The sequence below is a fragment of the Lithobates pipiens genome, unplaced genomic scaffold (assembly GCF_037356315.1).
Source record: "Lithobates pipiens isolate NorthernLeopardFrog02 unplaced genomic scaffold, aLitPip1_a1.2 Scaffold_8, whole genome shotgun sequence".
NCBI classification, from domain to species: domain Eukaryota; kingdom Metazoa; phylum Chordata; class Amphibia; order Anura; family Ranidae; genus Lithobates; species Lithobates pipiens.
The window spans coordinates 502,967,507-502,987,590 of NW_027507903.1; the positions used below are offsets into that span (position 1 = coordinate 502,967,507).

At 43.2% G+C, this 20,084-nt stretch overlaps 1 protein-coding gene across 2 annotated transcripts in view; it reads right to left on the reverse strand.

Annotated features, from left to right (window-relative positions):
- Positions 1 to 16,254: 16,254 nt before the first annotated feature.
- Positions 16,255 to 20,084, reverse strand: part of SSBP1 (single stranded DNA binding protein 1) — a 47,228-nt gene continuing 43,398 nt past the window's right edge. For both annotated transcript variants that reach the window (XM_077469248.1, XM_077469249.1), the window contains exon 7: positions 16,255 to 16,414. In XM_077469248.1, coding sequence (XP_077325374.1) covers positions 16,374 to 16,414 — 41 coding nt within the window. In that variant the 3' untranslated portion in view covers positions 16,255 to 16,373. The remainder of the gene's footprint in view (positions 16,415 to 20,084) is intronic.

Below are 20,084 nucleotides of genomic sequence, written 5' to 3' on the forward strand. Positions count from 1 at the left end.
ATCCAGGAGGAGATTCATACTTAATTCAATATGCACATTACATTCTTCTGGCTCTAACTTGATCAGAATGTATTCAAATCCTAAAAATATGATGACAATAACTTATCCTATGGACATCCCATATTCCTATCCAAGTTGTGCCCCCCAATAAAACAACAAAAACAAAACTCACAAAAGACTGTTCATTGTCTCTGAAAGTGATGTATGAAGTCTCGCAGTGGGGTGATATGTCGGATTGTTTGTTACTAGCTGCAACCCCATGGCTGCGTAAGGGGTCATTCTGATAGAGACACCTGATGTAAGGGGACACTCTAATGGGGAAACCTGATTTAAGGGGCACTTGATGTAAGGGGGCACTGAGATGGGGTCACCTATTGTAAGCCGGGACTCTGGTGGGGTCACCTGATGTAAGGGGCACTCTGATAGGGACACCTTATGTAAGGAGGCACTTTGATAGGGACACCTGATGCAAGGGGGTATTCCGATAGGGACGCCTGATGTAAGGGGGTATTCTGACAGGGACACCTGTTGTAAGGGGGCATTCTGATGGGAAAACCTCATTGAAGGGGTTACTCTGATGGGAAACCTGATGTAAGGAGGTACTTGGTTGGGGACTCCTGATTTACGGGGCACACTGAAAATTACACTTGATGTAAGGGGCCACTGTAATAGAGACACCTGATGTAGGGAAGCACACTGAAAAATTAACAATATATACTATTAAAACGGCAAATTGTACATTGCTAATTTTTTTGATAGACATAAAATTTCTCTATACAGTATATATGGAGTCACAGCACAAACATGAGGTCTCTCACTGACAGACCTTCTTAAATTTGAATTCAATACCTTTGCTGTAGATGGTGTGAAAAACTCATATATGGTATAAAACTTATGTCATGTGCACTTAAATTAAAACTATTTATAATAAAGTGATTATCCCAAAGCTTTGCTGTAATGTGACCATTCGGAAGATTTACAAAAGCAATTACAAGATTTCCCTCCTAATTCTATCTACCAATGCTGAAAAGAAATGTAATAGGGAACGGATGATGCGCTGGATAACTGCCATTTACTTTCAACCGTCTGTACATGTCAAAGTAAATTGCCATCTCTCTCCATTCCTGATTATGAATTGGACATGACAGAACCTTTCTTCCATAGGATTGGAAACCATCTGGACATAATAGGACCGTGTTTAGGGACACCCTTTCCTCTGAAAGTCACAGCATATGCCGTTGACCTTTTTTTCTTATGAATCCACGTATCTCCCTACCAAATCTCCTATCTGAACTAAACTCTTATGGGGCCCAATGTATCAATAATCACAAATACGAAGCCTTGAACATTTCTCTGCTTTCCTCCATGGCCAATCACCCAAGGTTACCTTCCCCTTTAAGTGGGCAACATTCCATCTTAGATACTTGGACACTTACCTCCCAAGCCACATAGAGGAAGTTTTTGAGCTAATGTTTCCACACATTTTCTTAGTGTGGCAGATATAATATAATCAAGATCAATATTATGCCTCATCGGCTATATTTCTTAAAGGATCTACCAGGACACATTTCGTATTCTTTCTTGAAGGCTGTCATACAGTTCACTGACTTATCGCCTACTTATTTCTCCTCCCGAGGAGTTCAAATTTCCTTACATCTCTAAATGGCAAACTGATCATGGGCATTACCATCAACAACAAACAGATTGAGAGGATCCTGCTTTTTACCTATAAGCCCTTGTACACACTGTCGGACATTCCGACGGAAAATGTCCGATCAGACCGTGTTGTCGGATAATCCGACCGCGTGTGGGCTTCATCTGACTTTTTCCGTTGGAATGACCGACCAACAAAGTTTGAGAGCTGGATATAAAAATTTTCCGACAACATGATCCGATTGGACTTTGTCCGATCGTTTGTAGAGAATTCCGATCGGACAAAGTGCCATGCATGCTCAGATCAAATTCCTAGACCAAAGCTATTGGCTACTAGCCTGAACGTAGTCCCGTCGTAACTAAATAACGTCATCACGGTCCGAACGATCAGATTTTCCGACAACTTTGTCCGACCGTGTGTATGCAACACCAGTTTCGGACAAAATCCGACAAATTTTGTCGGAATGTCCGACCGTGTGTACAAGGGCTAAGACATCCATTTGCTCTAGGTATCAATAGTCAGGCTTTAAACTCTTGAAGCAATGGTACTATACACAGAATTGGTTCACAGGATGTTCCCCATTGCACAGTAACATGGAGGTGCGGAGAGGAGACCAGCATTTTGCTGGTCATGTCATAAACTTCACTTTTGGACAAAGTCCTGGTGTATAATCCAGAAATGTATGGACTACAAGATCCCTTGGGATCTGGCCTTCTTTCTGCTTCATCACGACGGCATCTGTGAGATCTATAGACCAATAGACACTCCATTGTACTATTGTTGATGCAGCGAAAAGTTGCATCCCAATCTCCTGGAAACAACAACAAGCACCAATGGTCACTGTGTGCTGATGAGTATTATGGAAATCAACAAGATGGAGGCCTTGATCCAATAGAGTGGGGCACGTAAAAAAACTATTGAAATAAATGGTGCTGCTGGCATGACTATGTATACTCAGATGCTTATGCATCCCTGGTAAATTCAACTCTTTGTGAAACTGATTGTTGAGCGTGCTCGGCTTCTTGAGGTTTGAAGTTTAACCACTTGCCGACCGCCGCACGACGATGTACGTCGACAGAATGGCACGGGCAGGCATAAGGGCTTACATGTACGTCCTTGCCTGCACGCGGGTCGGGGGCCCGATCGGGCCCCCGCCCGGTGCCTGCGGCGTTCGGTATTCGTTCGGGAGCGATCCCGGACGAGGGGACGGCCATTCATTCATGGCCACCCCCTCGCGATCGCTCCCGACGAATGAAAATGTCCCGTGACATCACTTCCTCTCCTGTAATGTAAACACAGGAGAGGAAGTGATGTATTCTCTCCTCCGTGTCGGTATTTTTCGTTCCGGCACCGAGGAGAGAGCATCGGTGAGTTGCACAAGCACTACACTACACAGTAGAACATGCCAGGCACACTCACACCCCCCCCTTTACCCCCCGATCACCCCCCAATTACCCCTGCCCCCCCAGTCACAGTGACACCAATTGCTTTTTTTTTTTTTTGCATTGGTGTCATTTGTGACTGTAATAACTGTTAGGGCAGTTAGGGTTAGCCCCCTTTAGTTCTAATGTGCCCCCCTAACCCCCCCAATAAAGGTTTAACCCCGTGATCACCCCCCCTCGCCAGTGTCACTAAGGCTGGGTTCACATTGCAGCGGTTTATGAGAACGAATGTGATTCGCACCGCACTGCAGTGCAAATCACATCCGATCTCTGTGCGATTCGAGTTCAGCCATACAGATAGTATGGCTGAATTCGTGTCGCACCCGCCGCACCCGCCGCAAATTCGCACGGGACCCTTTTTTTGGCCCGCAGCAGAATCGGATCGCATGGGTGTTCACACCATGCGATCCGAGTTTGCAGATCGCACTGCGATATGCGAACTGATCTGGGGGTGTCATTAACATTTCACTGACACTCCCAGCAGTTCGCATAGGGCAGTGTGAACTGCCGCCGGGAGGCATGCGATGCGGGAACCCGCCGCGGATTCATGGCGTTCCTGCATCGCTCCAGTGTGAACCCAGCCTAATAAGCGATCATTTTTCTGATCGCTGTATTAGTGTCACAGGTGACGCTAGTTAGGCAGGTAGGTATTTAGGTTCACCGCAGCTTTTTATAGCGCCAGGGACCCCCATATACTACCGCATAAAGCCCCCTGATTTCCCCCTAGTTAACCCTTTCACCAGTGATCACCATATAACTGTTACAGGTGACGCTGGTTGGTTAGTTATTTTTTTATAGTTTCAGGGCACCCGCCATTTATTACCTAATAAAGGTTTAACCCCCTGATCACCCGGCGGGTGTCATTTGTGACTGTAATAACTGTTAGGGCAGTTAGGGTTAGCCCCCTTTAGTTCTAAGGTACCCCCCTAACCCCCCCAATAAAGGTTTAACCCCGTGATCACCCCCCGTCGCCAGTGTCACTAAGGCTGGGTTCACATTGCAGCGGTTTATGAGAACGGATGTGATTCGCACCGCACTGCAGTGCAAATCACATCCGATCTCTGTGCGATTCGAGTTCAGCCATACAGATAGTATACAGATAGTATGGCTGAATTCGTGTCGCACCCGCCGCACCCGCCGCACCCGCCGCAAACTCGCACGGGACCCTTTTTTTGGTCCGCAGCAGAATCGGATCGCATGGGTGTTCACACCATGCGATCCGAGTTTTCAGATCGCACTGCGATATGCGAACTGATCTGGGGGTGTCATTAACATTTCACTGACACTCCCAGCAGTTCGCATAGGGCAGTGTGAACTGCCGCCGGGAGGCATGTGATGCGGGAACCCGCCGCGCATTCGTGGCGTTCCCACATCGCTCCAGTGTGAACCCAGCCTAATAAGCGATCGTTTTTCTGATCACTGTATTAGTGTCACAGGTGACGCTAGTTAGGCACGTAGGTATTTAGGTTCGCCGCAGCTTTTTATAGCGCCAGGGACCCCCATATACTACCGCATAAAGCCCCCTGATTGCCCCCTAGTTAACCCTTTCACCAGTGATCACCATATAACTGTTACAGGTGACGCTGGTTGGTTAGTTATTTTTTTTTATAGTTTCAGGGCACCCGCCATTTATTACCTAGTCTCACTAGTGTACCCCTAAATTTAGGGGTGTCTACTTTCCAAAATGGGGTCATTTGGGGGGGGGTTTGTGCCATCTTGGCATTTTATGGCCTTCAAAACTGTAACGCCCTTAGAAAGCCTGAAGGCGGTGCTTGGTTTTCGGGGCCCCGTACGCGGCTAGGCTCCCAAAAAGTCCCACATATGTGGTATCCCCGTACTCAGGAGAAGCAGCAGAATTTATTTTGGGGTGTCATTTCACATATGCCCATAGCATGTGTGAGCAATATATCATTTAGTGACAACTTTGTGTAAAAAAAAAAAAAAATTTTTTTTTTGTCATTCAATCGCTTGAGGCAAAAAAATAAAATATTCAATGGGCTCAACATGCCACTTATCAATTTCCTTAGGGTGTCTACTTTCCAAAATGGGGTCATTTGGGGGGGTTTTGTACTGCCCTGCCATTTTAGCACCTCAAGAAATGAGATAGGCAGTCGTAAACTAAAAGCTGCGTAAATTCCAGAAAACGTACCTTAGTTTGTAGATGTGACAACTTTTGCGCAAACCAATAAATATACAATTTTTGACTTGTTTTTTACCAAAGACATGTGGCTGAATACATTTTGGCCTAAATGTATGACTAAAATTGAGTTTATTGGATTTTTCTAATAACAAAAAGTAGAAAATATCATTTTTTTTCAAAATTTGCGGTCTTTTTACGTTTATATCGCAAAAAATAAAAATCGCAGATGCAATCAAATACCATCAAAAGAAAGCTCTATTTGTGGGAAGAAAAGGACGCAAATTTTGTTTGGGTACAACATTGCATGACCGCGCAATTACCAGTTAAAGCAGCGCAGTGCCAAATTGTAAAAAGACCTCTGGTCATTTACCAGCAAAATGGTCCGGTCTGAAGGTGGTTAAAGTGCTGGGGGACAGATGGCAGCAGAGGCTACCATGTGCCCTGGTGTACAGGGTGACAGGCTCTACAAGTTTTTCAGTGAGTTTTGGTGCACGATTGCTATAACTTCTTTGATTGTGCTTTATGATCATAGATACAACCTGTGTTATTGTATGGTGTATCCTCAACTTGATCATATGGTTGAAGATGTCATGAGTGACCTCTGTACTGCACTTTTGGAAATAAAGGAGTGAGGAAAAAAAAAAAAAGGTATTTATACTGAAAATTCTTACAAACCATATGCAGCATGTAAAAAAAGCAGTGGGGAGGCAATTTTTTAAACAGATTATTTTAGCCTGCCCTGCTACTTTAAAGTATTTTTGTTGTAATACAATGTAGCTATTCTAGAACATCAGGAGGCTCCAGGTTGGTTAGGGCTTTGTGTTGGCATTCAGGAAACATTTCACTGACAGCTGGAAGAGGCCCAACTTCTATGTAAAGCTTCTCACGTAATAGTAAAACTCAGATACTCCCCGTGATGGATAACGCCGCTCCTCCCAGCAAAGTTTGCTCAGATTTGACGTATGAAGACTTCCTTGGCAAACACTGTGAACAAGGAACAAAGGTAACTCCTTTGAATACAATCCAGAGTACATCTCCTTATGATGACATCTGCGACAGGGAGCTTAAGTCATTATCGATGTGTTATAGGGCAAGACTGTAAGATCATTTAAAGCAGAACTCCAGCATAAACAAATAATGTCTAAATACATTAGTCATGTATATTCTTACTTGAATCTTGGTGCGATTTGTGCATTTCTTCCAGATCTGTGCAGTAATCCAGTGTGAAACTTTACCTCTGTGCAAGAGAGAGCTTCCTGTAGTAAAGACCGGTCACTGCAGCTCTCTCTCCTTGTGTAGGGTGACTGGTCTTGTCTCCACCCCCTCCTGTAGGAAAGATTCTGGCATCCCCCTCAGTCCCGTAGGCTCCCATGTCAACACTTATAAAGCACATGTGAGCATCCACCAATCACAAGAGTACTATAGAAAAGTATTTCTTATAAATGAGATAGCAGGAACCGGACTTGAACGTGTTTTCTGTCCAGGGGGCCTATGTAATTCAGTCTTTTCCCAAAATTGATCATCTACTTCTTCCCATAACAATATGTAAATCCTCCCACAGCACCAAGCAGGTTTCCCTGGTCAAGTTTGTCACAGTGCTCACACCCATCAGAATGGTGCAGGATAAAAAATTATCATCAACAAAACGGACCATATAAAAAAAATTTACCATATAGAAAAAAGAAAAAGGAAAACAAATATAAAAAAAGGGCTAAAAAAAAAAAAGCATTTAAAATGTTATGCAAAAACAATTCCCATAAGGTTTAGGAGTGTGTCTATGAGAATGTTTAACCATTCTTCCACAAGTGCATTTGTGAGGTCAGGCATTGATGTGGACGAGAAGGCCTTGTTCGCAGAGTTGGTCCACCCTTTGCAGCTATTACAGCTTCAAGTCTTCTGGGATGGCTGCCCATAAGATTTAGGATTGTGTCTATCGGAATGTTTGACCATTCTTCCAGAAGCTCATTTGTGAGGTCAGGCACTGATGGGGATGGGAAGGCCTGGCTCACAGTCTCCTCTCTAATTTATCCCAAAGGTGTTCTATCGGGTTGAAGTAAGGGCTCTGTGCAGGCCAGTCAAGTTCCTCCACTCCGAACTCACTCATCCATGTCTTTATGGACCTTGCTTTGTGCACTGGTCCAAATCATTTGGTGGAGGGGGGGAAACAGTTTGGGGATGGTCCCTTCCTGTTCCAACATGACTGTGCACCAATGCACAAAGCAAGGTCCATAAAGACATGGATGAGCGAGTTTGGAGTGGAGGAACTTGACTGCCTGCACAGAGCCCTTACCCCAACCCAATAGAACACCTTTGGGATGAATTAGAGAGGAGACTGTGAGCCAGGCCTTCTCATCCCCATCAGTGCCTGACCTCACAAATGTGCTTCTGGAAGAATGGTCAAACATTCCCATAGACACACTCCTAAACCTTATGGACAGCCTTCCCAGAAGAGTTGAAGCTGTTATAGCTGCAAAGGGTGGGCCAACTTAATATTGAACCCTGGGGACTAAGACTAAGACACCATTAAAGTTCATGTGCGTGTAAAGGCAGGCGTAGCAATGCTTTTGGTAATATAGTGTATTTGTGGGCTTGGATTTATCGGTGTTCCTTTGATATGTTTGTATTTTGTTGACTTACAATTTGTTACTGTGTCTTCTTATACCTATAAACTCATTAAGAGAGATTAAACAAAGTAAAAAAACAAGTGTTATCAGCAGGTGTTTCTCAGGTGACACGCTCATTCTCATCCAGGCACGACTTCAGAAGATCGTCTAAGGTGCCTACAGACATCTTTGGAAAGTTGAAGAACTTGTTGGGATAATTGCATAGCTGAATATAAAAGTTAGCAAAGTATCCCAAAGATGTGTGCCGAGACATCAACGGACGAGTCCAGTAACGGCAAACTTTGGTCCTCTCATGCAATTCTCTCTGTCTTCTGATCATCTGCAACATCGTCAGGAGTATTTCCTCAATCTTCTTGTTCATCACTGGATTAATTTTGAATGCAGCCAGGAAAGACAGTTCCCCGCTTAACACAGTGCTTTCTTTATTCTCAAAAAAAGACTCGCAAAATTAATAATGAACTATTTTTATGCATTGTGGGTATTTCGGAGTGTGAAGGCGGTTATTTTCCAAAAATCACTAGTAAATGCAGACGCACTTAAGTGCACATAAACACGTTTTTTCAGCCATGTTTTCCTGCCAGCAGTTCTGATGCTCAGAGAAAGCTCTGTGTGTATGAAGTTTAAAGGTGTAGAAGGGGTTTGGTTTGTTTTTGCCTTTTATAAATTCTTCAGAAGCTTCCCTGGAGGGAACTGTAAACCTGTCAAGTACTGGACAACATGACTTCAGTCGATTATTCAGCAGTCTAGTCCCAATCTGAAACCAGGAAATCCTCACATGTCAGTGTCAATAGTCCTGTGATAGCAGCATGGTGTTCCAGTACTGACCTCTGCCACCATAGTCACTATTTAGGTGTACTGTAGGGCTTTACCCAAAGCGGTTTAAGTTCATGAAATACACTGCAGTGTGCAAGTGTAAGATATGTATTACCGGTCACAAGGATCACAGTACTCTCCCTGGCAATGCCTTCATCTCCCTTTTCTCCCCAGAAGGATGTTACTATCTTTGTTCGGGCATCATTTAGGGATCACCATCTACTTCCTGGACTGAGATGTCAGCTCAGATCTGCAGCCTCTCAACTTGTGACTTGCTGCGAAGTTAAAGTGGAGGACCACCGATTAAAAAAAAAAAAAAAAGCATTAATAATCTTAAAAAAAAAAAAAAAAAAAAAAAAAATAATTTCACTTACCTGAAACCACTGTTGCTAGGCAGTCTTCCTAATCTGCCTCTTCCTATTCCGCAGCTCTTCCTCCTCTTCATTGAGCAGCCCCGTTGCCTTCTGGGATATGTATGTGTCCTAGAAAACAAAGCGGCCATTCACAAAGTGCCACGTGACTCACGCATGCGCAGTAGGAAACGGGCAGTGAAGCCGCAAGGCTCCACTGCCGGTTTCCCTTCGTTAAGATGGAGGCACTGGCAGCCAATCCGATGGACGGATTGGCCTCGGGGCAGCCGACATTGTGGGATCGCTGGACAGGCAAGTGTCCTTATTAAAAGTCAGCAGCTACCCAAAAAATGTATTGGCTGGAATGCCCCTTTAAGCTGGCCATACCTTCAACTATATAGTGCAAGGGTCTGCCCAATTGCATACAAATTGAAAGAGTTAAGGTTTGACCTCAGCAAACTGATGACATTATCTCAGACTAGGTAATACCATTGGATTGGAGTTTAGGGCTTTTTAACAATAAAAAGGTGAACGTTTTTGAAAAATTATATTGTTGCTGTATATTGTGATATGTCACAAATGTATTCATGCCAAATTGCAAATTTAGTGAAAAATCTGCTTTAATTATGGCAATAAATGATCAAAGTAATCAGTGATTACTTAATCCACAGTGTCTGCATGTTTTATTTATGGGTAATGAGTCATCCAGAACAACATAACATTTCTCATCAATCATCATCCATGCCAAACCGGCTGACTTTCATAAATGGAGAGTGATTTAGAGAATCATAGTTTGATAAAGAGGTAGAAATAGTTGTTTAATGTTGTCATTTATTTTTATTTTTTTTACTTATCTAAACCTCAATTAGATATTTGACTAATGTGTAACTAAACCTGTACATTTACAAAAAATATATATGACTGAAATTACCTTCTCTGTGTACAAATAGTGTGTGTGTGTGTGTGTGTGTGTGTGTGTGTGTGTGTTTCTATATAAATTATTCTACATAAAGTGTGTCCCTACAACACTTATTTATACTGGTGGCTACACTAGCCCTACAAGGACTCCCTATAGGGCTAGCATAGCCACCCTCCTCAAAACATTCTTGAAGTACACTGTGAGAGTATGTGCCAATGCATAAATGAAACGACCTCCAATACCTATCAGCAAGCTGCTTAGCTGATAGCGCCATCCACAGCATAACTGACGGACGGCAGCATGCACATGCATTGCACAACATGAGAGCAGGGTATAATGGGATATGTAGGCCCCATTCACACAGATTACTGATCAGTACACCTATGTACAGGGGCCCTGTTTGCAGGTCCAGGAGGCACAGGTTGTCCATACAGGCACAGACAGCTTGTTCAAATCAACGACAGGCAGACAACTGCATGGATCTTCACATGCATGGTCAGTGCACATTGCCACGATGTTATGTGCACTGCTCCAGCCACATAGCCCGTACACACGATCTAAAAATCAGATGAAAAATACCGCTTTTGAAGCGATGGTACGATAATCAGAATGTTAGTACAGAGTTTGAGAGTCGATCACGACAGTTCATCCGATATTAGATCGGACAAACACAAACATTTTTTCTCGTACAATACCAGCACGTACGATTTTCATTTAATCAGTACAGTTGTCATCCGAAAATACTATAGAAATACACTACAACATGTGACATCACTTCTGTTTTTTTATTCCGTCGTATGAGAATGTTCGTCACTTAAGTAACCTCTCCATTTCGATCAGTCGTTCGATTTTCAAATTGCGTGTACAGGGCATTAGAGTACAAGCTGAAAATGGTGCTTCAAAGAATTGCAGGGTGGAGCAAATAAACTGCCAGATAAAAGAACATTTCTGTTTCAAAAAAGAAAAAGAAAAATCATACTCACACACAAGATGAACATAATTTGTTAGTCAACACTATTGCATGTGGACTCCCTGCAGTTGAGCTTTTGCTTCCGTCAGCAGTGTCCCTGGCCCAGGACTCAGGTCTAGCGATGACTGTGCCCACGATATAGAGAATTTCAAGGGACCTTTTCCAGTTTATCTAGTCCAGGCCTGCGAAGATCAAAATGCAACTCCACTTCCAGCTGTATTTTGCTCTCACTTTTCATCTGTTTTTTAAACCTGAACTCCACCCTTCCCTTCAATATAGCATAGCTGTACAGGCTTTTCCTCTGTACTGAAAACGGTCACTCTGATTCAGTGAACACTGTGAGCTTCTCACAAGCTGCAGCAAGTCAGATAGAGCCCATCTCATTTCCTGGCTGGAGGACCAGCATCATCTAACCCAGCTTAACATTCCCTGACTCATCCCTTTTTATCCATTGGATTTCAGGTATTTTAAAGTGATTGTTATTTTTATGGAATGTGCAATGGTTTTTCACAGGGCAGCCCAGATCCTTCTCTTCTCAGGTCCCTTTTCTGTGCTCCTGGCCCCTGCCTCCTGTTGAGTGCCCCCACAGCAAGCAGCTTGCTATGGGGGCACCCGAGCCGAGTCACAGCTCCATATGTCTATTCAAACACAGAGCCTTGATCTGGCCTCACCCCATCTATCTCCTGATTGGCTTACTGACTTTGATTGACAGCAGCAGGAACAAATGGTGCTGCTATTGTGTCTCAGACAATCAGGAGGGAGAGTCTCAGATGCCCGAGACACTCGTGGACATTGCTGGACAGAGATGTGGCTCAGGTAAGTATTAGGGGGGCTACTGCACACAGAAGGCTTTTCATCAAGGCTCAGGATAACATGTGGGCATTATCTAGGGTGGTCTGCTAGCTCAGGAAGCCATCTGTCCCTCCCACCAGTCATATTCTGCTTACATTGCATAGAGAAGCATACAGACATCATGGGGTCTAAAATAAAGGTCTATAACGAAAACAGAAAGGTTTTAATTAAAAATTACATTAGCATGTTGATGAACCAATGAAGGCAAGATATGACCAGATGAATTTTCAGCTTAATTGCAATTTTAAAAAAAGATCAGAAAGTCCATTATTCAGGTCTGTACTGCAGCCCGAGCGCTGTACCATAAACCCGAGCCACTGACATTTTAACCGCTGTGACCGTAATTCATTTCCAGCAAACATGCTGCACAAACATCCTGTCTCTCCGCACCCAGACAATTATGGTTTATTAAACACCCTTATTTGAATTTCTGCAGAACCTCGACACAAAAATGTTTAATAGACAGACTGGATACCCGCAGCATAGAGGAACTCTCAACACATAACAAATGTTACAGCTGCGTGCGGAATTTAATGAACATCACTCTGCAATATCTTGGTCAAGAAAGGTCACAGAACCCCATTATTCTTTAGGAAAATACAAAATGTTTTCTGTGTATGTCTATGTCCACTGGGGGTTTATCAGGTGCCTGTGTAGAGCTTTTTTACTCTTCTAGCTCTGGTTTATTACTTCTGAGGCTCTATTAGAAAGATATGCCTTCACTTCTTGTCCTGCTGAAAATGGTTCACCAGACAGGAAGTAAGGGAAAATCTGCAATGGGAACACAGATGGAAAAAAAATCTGACCGGGGTTCTAGTTCTTCTCCAGAAAAAAAAGTAGTTATTTCTGTCCTCTTTGCTGTTGGAGAGTTGCGCTCACTCTCTAGAGAAATGTTATATCCTGGACAGGAAGTGGGCGAGAGGAATGGAGCCCCGCACATAGCGGTATAAACCGAGCAGGGGTTGTAAACCTCCCCCAACTCTATTTAAAACTAAGAAAAAAGGCTTTGTATCGACAAATATTTTAATTAACAAAATGGTGCCGTATTTGCAGAGTCTAAACCCACAAACAAAACTGTAATTTATTGCAGTTTACCATATATTTTCTTTTGCAGGCTCTTTTCCCTTTATTTTCAAACCTGGTGACCCCAAGAATAACACTTCTTGTTCTAGGATGACAACACTCACTTCACTGTATTACTAATCTAAATGTGTCTTAGTTATACGTAACCCAATACAAAGGATCATAACATTATAAAAATAAATGTGATGTGTACCGACATCATAAATCCAATTACAATTGAAAAAAAAAAAGAAAATTCTGAGGGTGACACCGCTATTCCAAAGTGACACAAAAATACCAATGAATACATCAATAAACATAGATCCAAGATGAGAATCCACCACCTACATGCAAATGTCCAAATTAAACAACTAGTTATGTGTAGGAGGGTTCCACCACAATTGCAAACCTTGTCATATGTTTCCACTTGTGAATGATAATAAGCAGCGTTGTGAATTCAACACCACCGTAAACTGCAACCTCTTACCAAGCGATAAGACCCCATAGGATAGGTGGTCTTATAATAGCATGCCATCAGTAATCATCCATCCACAGCCTTGGAAGCAGTGGTGGCTGGTGCTCCATCGGTCGGGGTGGGTGGCAGACAGACCTGACCACAGCCTTCCCCCCGTTGCTCCAGCACGCCACCCCACACTAACCCTCCCCCCCATGCTCAAGCTCGCCACCGCTCACCATACCCAGACCCCCCACCCATCCCTGGCTTGCCCTCTGGCCCACCAGGTCTCCCCTTCAGCCCTTCACTTACCCCATGCATGTCACATCTGCGGCTTCCCCCCTCAGTATCCTCCGTGTCTCAGACGTCGCTTCTCCTCCTGGCCAATCAGGTGTTTGGACTCCAGGCCATTGGGGGCCCGCTTCCTGATTGGCCCGGAAGGAGAAACAGGAAGACATTAGCAAAGATTAATTCGCTAATGTCACACAACAGGGTGGGCTAAAGGCACAGTGCTCTGCACCCCAAGCCCATCCTTTTTGAAGCCAATTAGAGCCTCCTAATCATGTGCTTAAAAACAAAACAAAAAAAACAACAATTGGAATCCATGCGTCCAGCACCCTGCATGTAGGTTAGGGGCCAGGTGCATGGATTGGGGGGGGTCGGTGCCAATGCTCCCCTAATGAGCAGCAGCCATTGCTTGGAACCATATGGCATATCACAGCAACAGGTTGTTTATTGGCACTTCAGGAACTCGAGGGTACATCAGCAGGGATTCACTGTTTGTACCTCCACTCCATTATGTGCAATAAGCCATGTAAGAGATAAGCAAGCATTCTATACTACAACCCGCAGATTTATTGTCATAAGTATTTGTGCAGCTACTTACAGTGCATCTGGAAAGTATTCACAGCACTTCACTTTTTCCACATTTTGTTATGTTACAGCCTTATTCCAAAATTTATTAAATTCATTATTTTTCTCAAAATTCTACAAACAATACCCCATAATGACAACGTGAAAGACGTTTATTTGAAATCTTTGCAAATTTATTATAAATAAAAAAACAAAAAATATCCCATGTACATAAGTATTACAGTCTTTGCTCAATAATTTGTTGAAGCAGCTTTGGCACCAATTACAGCCTCAAGTCTTTTTGAGTATGATGTTACAAGCTTGGCACGCCTATTTTTGGGCAATTTCTCCTATTCTTCTTTGCAGGACCACTCAAGCTCCATCAGGTTGGATGGGGAGCATTGGTGCACAGCCATTTTCTGATCTCTCCAGAGATGTTCAAGTCTGGGCTCTGACTAGGACAATTATGGACACCTCACTCAGGTTGAACTGGATCGGAATGTTTTTTTCTCAACAAAAGTGGAGTTACACTTTAATAAATTTGCAAAGATTAAAAAAAAAAAAAAAATACTTCTTTCACGTTATGATGTATTGTTTGTAGAACTTAATGAATTTAATCCTTCTTGAAATAAGGCTATAAAAATACAAACTGTGGAAGACGTGAAGCATTATGAATACTTTTCGGATCCACTGTACATAGGTACAAGGATAAATCGATTTAGCCTTGTACCAATGTAAGTAAATGCACAATATACAAATCCGAGCAGAAGTTTGGCGCTCTCCTCCTTCCCCCCGCAGGCATTTGGGACACACCACCGGTCCCAGAAAGCTGCAGGACCATTCACAAAGTGCAGCGTGGCTTGCACATGTGCAGTGGGAAGCTGGCTGTGAAGCTGCAAGCAGTCACAGCCAGCTTCCCAAACCAAATATGCCCACGTCTGGACCTGAAGACCAGTGAAAACCTGGCTCAGGTGAGGACCATAATGGAAACCTGGACAGGTAAGTGTCCCATTACTAAAAGTCAGCAGCTACACTATTTGTAGCTGCTGACTTAATTTTTTTGTTTCCAGCTGAAGAACACCTATTGTATATTGTCAAAAAAGAGACCCCTCAGAGGTTTTTTTTTTATTTTTATTTTTTTATATGTCACATGATAATTGTGCTATTGCTTATCGCATCAACATTCTCAGAAAAGATATACCTAAATAATATTAGCGTGCGCAAACACAATATATCACTTCATGCTTTAGTAAAATATAAATGAGGTTGTGTTGAGTAATTCGATACTAAATATGTAAAACCTCAAAATGAAAAACAAAAAACAATTACAGTACCTATAATTGTCCTAGGGCAGTGATGGCGAACTTTGGCACCTCAGTTGTTTTTGAACTACATTTCCCATGATGTGCCACTACACTGCAGAGATCATCATGGGAAATGTAGTTCCAAAACATCTGGGGTGCCAAGGTTCGCCATCACTATCCTAGAGCAACACTTTAACCAGCATAGCCTCATGTAGGGCCCTGTTTACCCACATAGGGACAGGTGTTCCATGCATCCCTGTTCAGGCAGTCCCATTGCTGTCAATTTGAAGGCAGCAGCTGCATGGACACAGCCACTGCTCCTAATCTGACATCCTTGCGAGTGTACAACCCTGAATGCACCCAGGGAGCAGAAGCAAAAGGATTAAAGCTTATTTACGGTTTGAAATTTTTTTTAATATTTGCGTGTCCCTAGCCTTCCCAGAGTTCTAATTTAAAATAGAATTGTATCCACCATCCTCCAGCAACGACTGATCAAAGATGTCCCTCATCAGGTTATGCTGGTGCTGCCATCTTCTCTGTGTCTTTTTGGTCCTGTATCACTCATTTCCTCCCAATGGGTAGATGCTTCTGAAGTAACTAATGTCCCTGTCACCAGTGCCATTCACAATATTTTACAAAGCAGTGTATAACATGTTACATTGTATAAATAATAAAACCCTGTCCTGACCCCCAGAGTCCCTGACAAGTAGAAGGTGGTGCAGCTATGGTACTGTCCAGTGAGTAAGAGCCCGTTTATATATCTCCCCGATATAAATGTAGACATGTCTCACTGTACAAACCCTAACACAGACACAGCATTTCTTAGCAAATAAGATTTTATTCTCCTGAAGAAAGTACAAAGATAACGTTAAATTAAAATACACATTGCCAAGACCAGAGCTCAACATACAAGGGAGGACAGAGGGCCAAAGGTACATCATGGCTTCTCTCGCGTATCACTCAGAAATATGATGTTATCTGTAAAAGGAAGCAGAGTGTAACAGGTAATCAGAAAAGGAGTTCAGAAGATAACCTTTCCCCTACTCAGAGCAGAATAAAAAAATACATTACAAATCACCTTGTCACAAAAAAAGCACACACAAAAACATAGAAGAATGAGGCAGAAAAAGAATACATGATCGATCAATTCTGCCCCTGCCCCATTTTTTCCCCAATGTGCGTATGTGTATATATATATATATATATATATATATATATATATACATATATATATATATACATACACACACACACACACACACACACATATACACGTCCATATATATTTGGACACAAGCACAATTTTTTTTTTCCCCAATTCAAGCTATAGTTATATACTAGATATGGGCTGAAAGTGCACATCCTCAGGTTTAATTTGAGGGTATGTACATCCAAATCAGAGGAGGGGTTTGGGAATTACAGCTCTTAAGAAAAGCCACCCCCCCCCCCCCCCCCTTTAGCAAGGAACCAAAAGTAACTGGACACTTGAATCAAAAGTGGTTTCATGACCAGGTGTGGGCTACTCCTTTGTTATTTCTTCGTCAATCAAGCAGGTAAAAGGTCTGGAGTTGATGCTAATGCTGGCCATACACTATACGGAAATCGGCCAAAATTCAGTCATTAGAGCATTCGTTCGTTTTTTTTCGGCCAGTTAATGGGCACAAAATCGATAATCGTTTGGACGTTTTTGAGCCGAAAAAAAAAAGGACAAGTTTGGAAATTTCCTGCCGAAAGATAAATTGAAAAGGTTAATATGTTTCCGGTCCGACCTGCCTGCACTAGGTATAAGTAAAACATAAAAAATTTATTTATGCCCACTGAACGATTTATCGGTTATTACATGATGGCACCATCGTTTGCGCTCGCGGCCGTACGTTCATTTTTCGAAATTGGGTTCGCCCGATTTTTCATATTGTATATGACCAGCATAAGTGTATTTGCAGTCGGAATCTACTGCTGTGAACCTACATTGTGTGTTTAAATGATCTGTCCACGAGTGAAACAGGATAGCGCAATAACGAAACATATCCATCAGAGAGATAGTAGCAACATTAGGAGTGGCCAAATCAACAGTTTGGTACATTCTGAGGAAAGAAGAATGCACAGGTGTGCTCAGGAACATTTTTTTATGGATGTCCACGGAAGACAATAGTGGTGGATGATCGCAGATCCTCTCTATGGTAAAGAAAAAAAAAACACATTTGCAACATCCAGACAAGTGAAGGACACTCTCCAGGAGGTGGGCGTATCATTGTCAAAGTCCACAATCAAAAGAAGACTTCATGAGAGCAAATATAGAGGGTTCACCACAAGGTACAAACCATTCATAAGCCTGAAAAAATAGAAAAGCCAGATTAGACTTTTCCAAAAAAGTCAGACCAGTTTTGGAAAAGCATTCGTTGGACGGATGAAACTAAGATTAATCTGTATCAGAATGATGGGAAGAAAGAAAAAAAAAAAAAAAAAGCGTAGAGAAGGCTTGATCCAAAGCACACAACCTCATCTGTAAAACATGGTGGAGGCAGTGTGATGGCATGGCTTCCAGTGGCACCCGGTGATTGGTGTTTATTGAGGACGTTGCAAAAAACAGAAGCAGCTGGATGAATTCTGCAGTGTTTAGAGGGATACTGTCAGCCCAGATTCAGCCGAATGCAGCAAAAAAATGTATTGGACAGTGCTTGACAGTACAGGTGGACAATGATCCAAAACACACTGCAAAAGCAACCAAGGAGCTTTTGAAGGAAAAAAAGTGGAATATTCTGCATTGGCCGAGTCAATTACCTGATCTCAACCCAATTAAGCATGCATTTCACTTGCTGAAGGCAAAACTAAAAGGCAGAAAGACCCACAAACAAAGAACAAATGAAGACAGCTGCAGTTAGAGCCTGGCAAAGCACCAGAAAGGAGGAACCCCAGTCTCTGGTAATGTCCATGGGTTCCAGACTTAAGGCAGTCATTGGCGGTAAAGTATTCTCAAAATATTAAAAATAAACATTTATGATTATATTCATTTGTCCAGTTACATGAGCATTAATTTGGATTGTTTTGTTTTAATATTATTCTGGTGACATACAGAGCCAAAAGAATTACAATTGTGCCTGTGTCCAAATATATATGGACCGGAGTGTGTGCGCGCGCACGCACACACACATTTATATATATATATATATATATATATATTTTTTTTTTTTTGGTCTGAATATAGATCTATGTTTATTACGAGCATGATTCAATCCAATTACTGTTGACTAACTCACTACCTGTGCTGGAAGTGTACTCAAAGCATTAAACACTCTCTCATGTAAAATATAATACTTTCTTCCTGTTAGTTTGAAGTCATATTCCCATGTTCTTGATCTTAGCTTTGTATTAAAAATACTTTCCTCCTGAAACTTAATTACCCCTTCTTGTATTAAAGGTTTTCATTGTCTCCCCATTTCCTTAAGGCTGTACATTAGGTTTCTGAAGTCCCTCCCGATATCTTTCACTATTTTTTTTCTGCCTCTGGACTCATTCTATCATATTAATATCTTTTTTTAAGTGAGGTCTCCAGAACTGGACTCCGTATTATCAGTGGGGTCCAACTAAATATCTAAATCGAGGGGGCGTGGTCGGATGTGGGAGTGAGTGAGTGAGAGAGTGTGAACGCTGGACGCCCGCTCCTAGCCTCCCCTTGCTCTCCCTCCATGCAAGTGAATCTCCCCGCTGGTGGAGGTGGCGTTTAGCCTGGGTTCCTACCTGGATTCTGTGCGTGACGTGGCGGCCCCGGTCGCCTTGCTCCGGAGCTCGTCGTGCACTGCCGGGCGGTGCTTGGCGTGGGTCTCGCGGGAGCTCGTGCCGGCGTGGCTCCAGCGTCATCAGAGGCGTGTCATCGGGAGCGAGCCGAGCCGAGGGAGCCTGCGGGAGCCCGAAGGAACTCTTCCAGCTGACCCGGGACGCGCTGAGAGCAGTGACAGTAGCCTGCATTAAGAAGACCCAGGCGGCGGCCCGCAGCAATCCACGAAGAAGAAGCCTATGGCATCTACCTAGGCTAACAGTAAAGCGGTAGCGAGCGGTGGGGTGAGAGGCAAGCAAGGAGGAGGGTGCAGTATCTGGGAATGCCCATACGAACATTCAAATACATTTGCCTAGTTTTACTACACACTAAGCCTGCTTGCTGGATGATATAGGCTCCCAAGCTCTTGGAGCCTCCGGGACTTACTGAAACGGCTGTCTCCCCTTCCCTTTTTTTTTTTTTTTTGGTATTGCTGTTTCTATAGCGTGATGAACCCTGTTAAACTATCTATGCAAATTCAATATAGCACTTAGAGGCAGGCAAACTGCTGGGGGAATAGTCTCTTGAGTCCATGCCCAGCCTGCACGGTTACCTTGCTGCCCCCTTGGCTTGGGGCCACCGCACCACTTCTTTTGCTCCACCGTATGGACTTGTATCACGCTGCTAAAACTAAGTTTCTTGGGGGGCGACTTTATCGTAATTTCTCAACACCACTATTATTGGCCGCTTTTCTACCATGCTTAGTAAGCGGGCCAACGAGGATGGGATGATTGGTGAGGGGAACCAAAAAACCCGGGCTGCTAAAGAGAAAGCAAATCAGGCATCGGCTACTGCGGTAGCAAAACTGGAACGCTTTGCCCATGCAACTTCCCC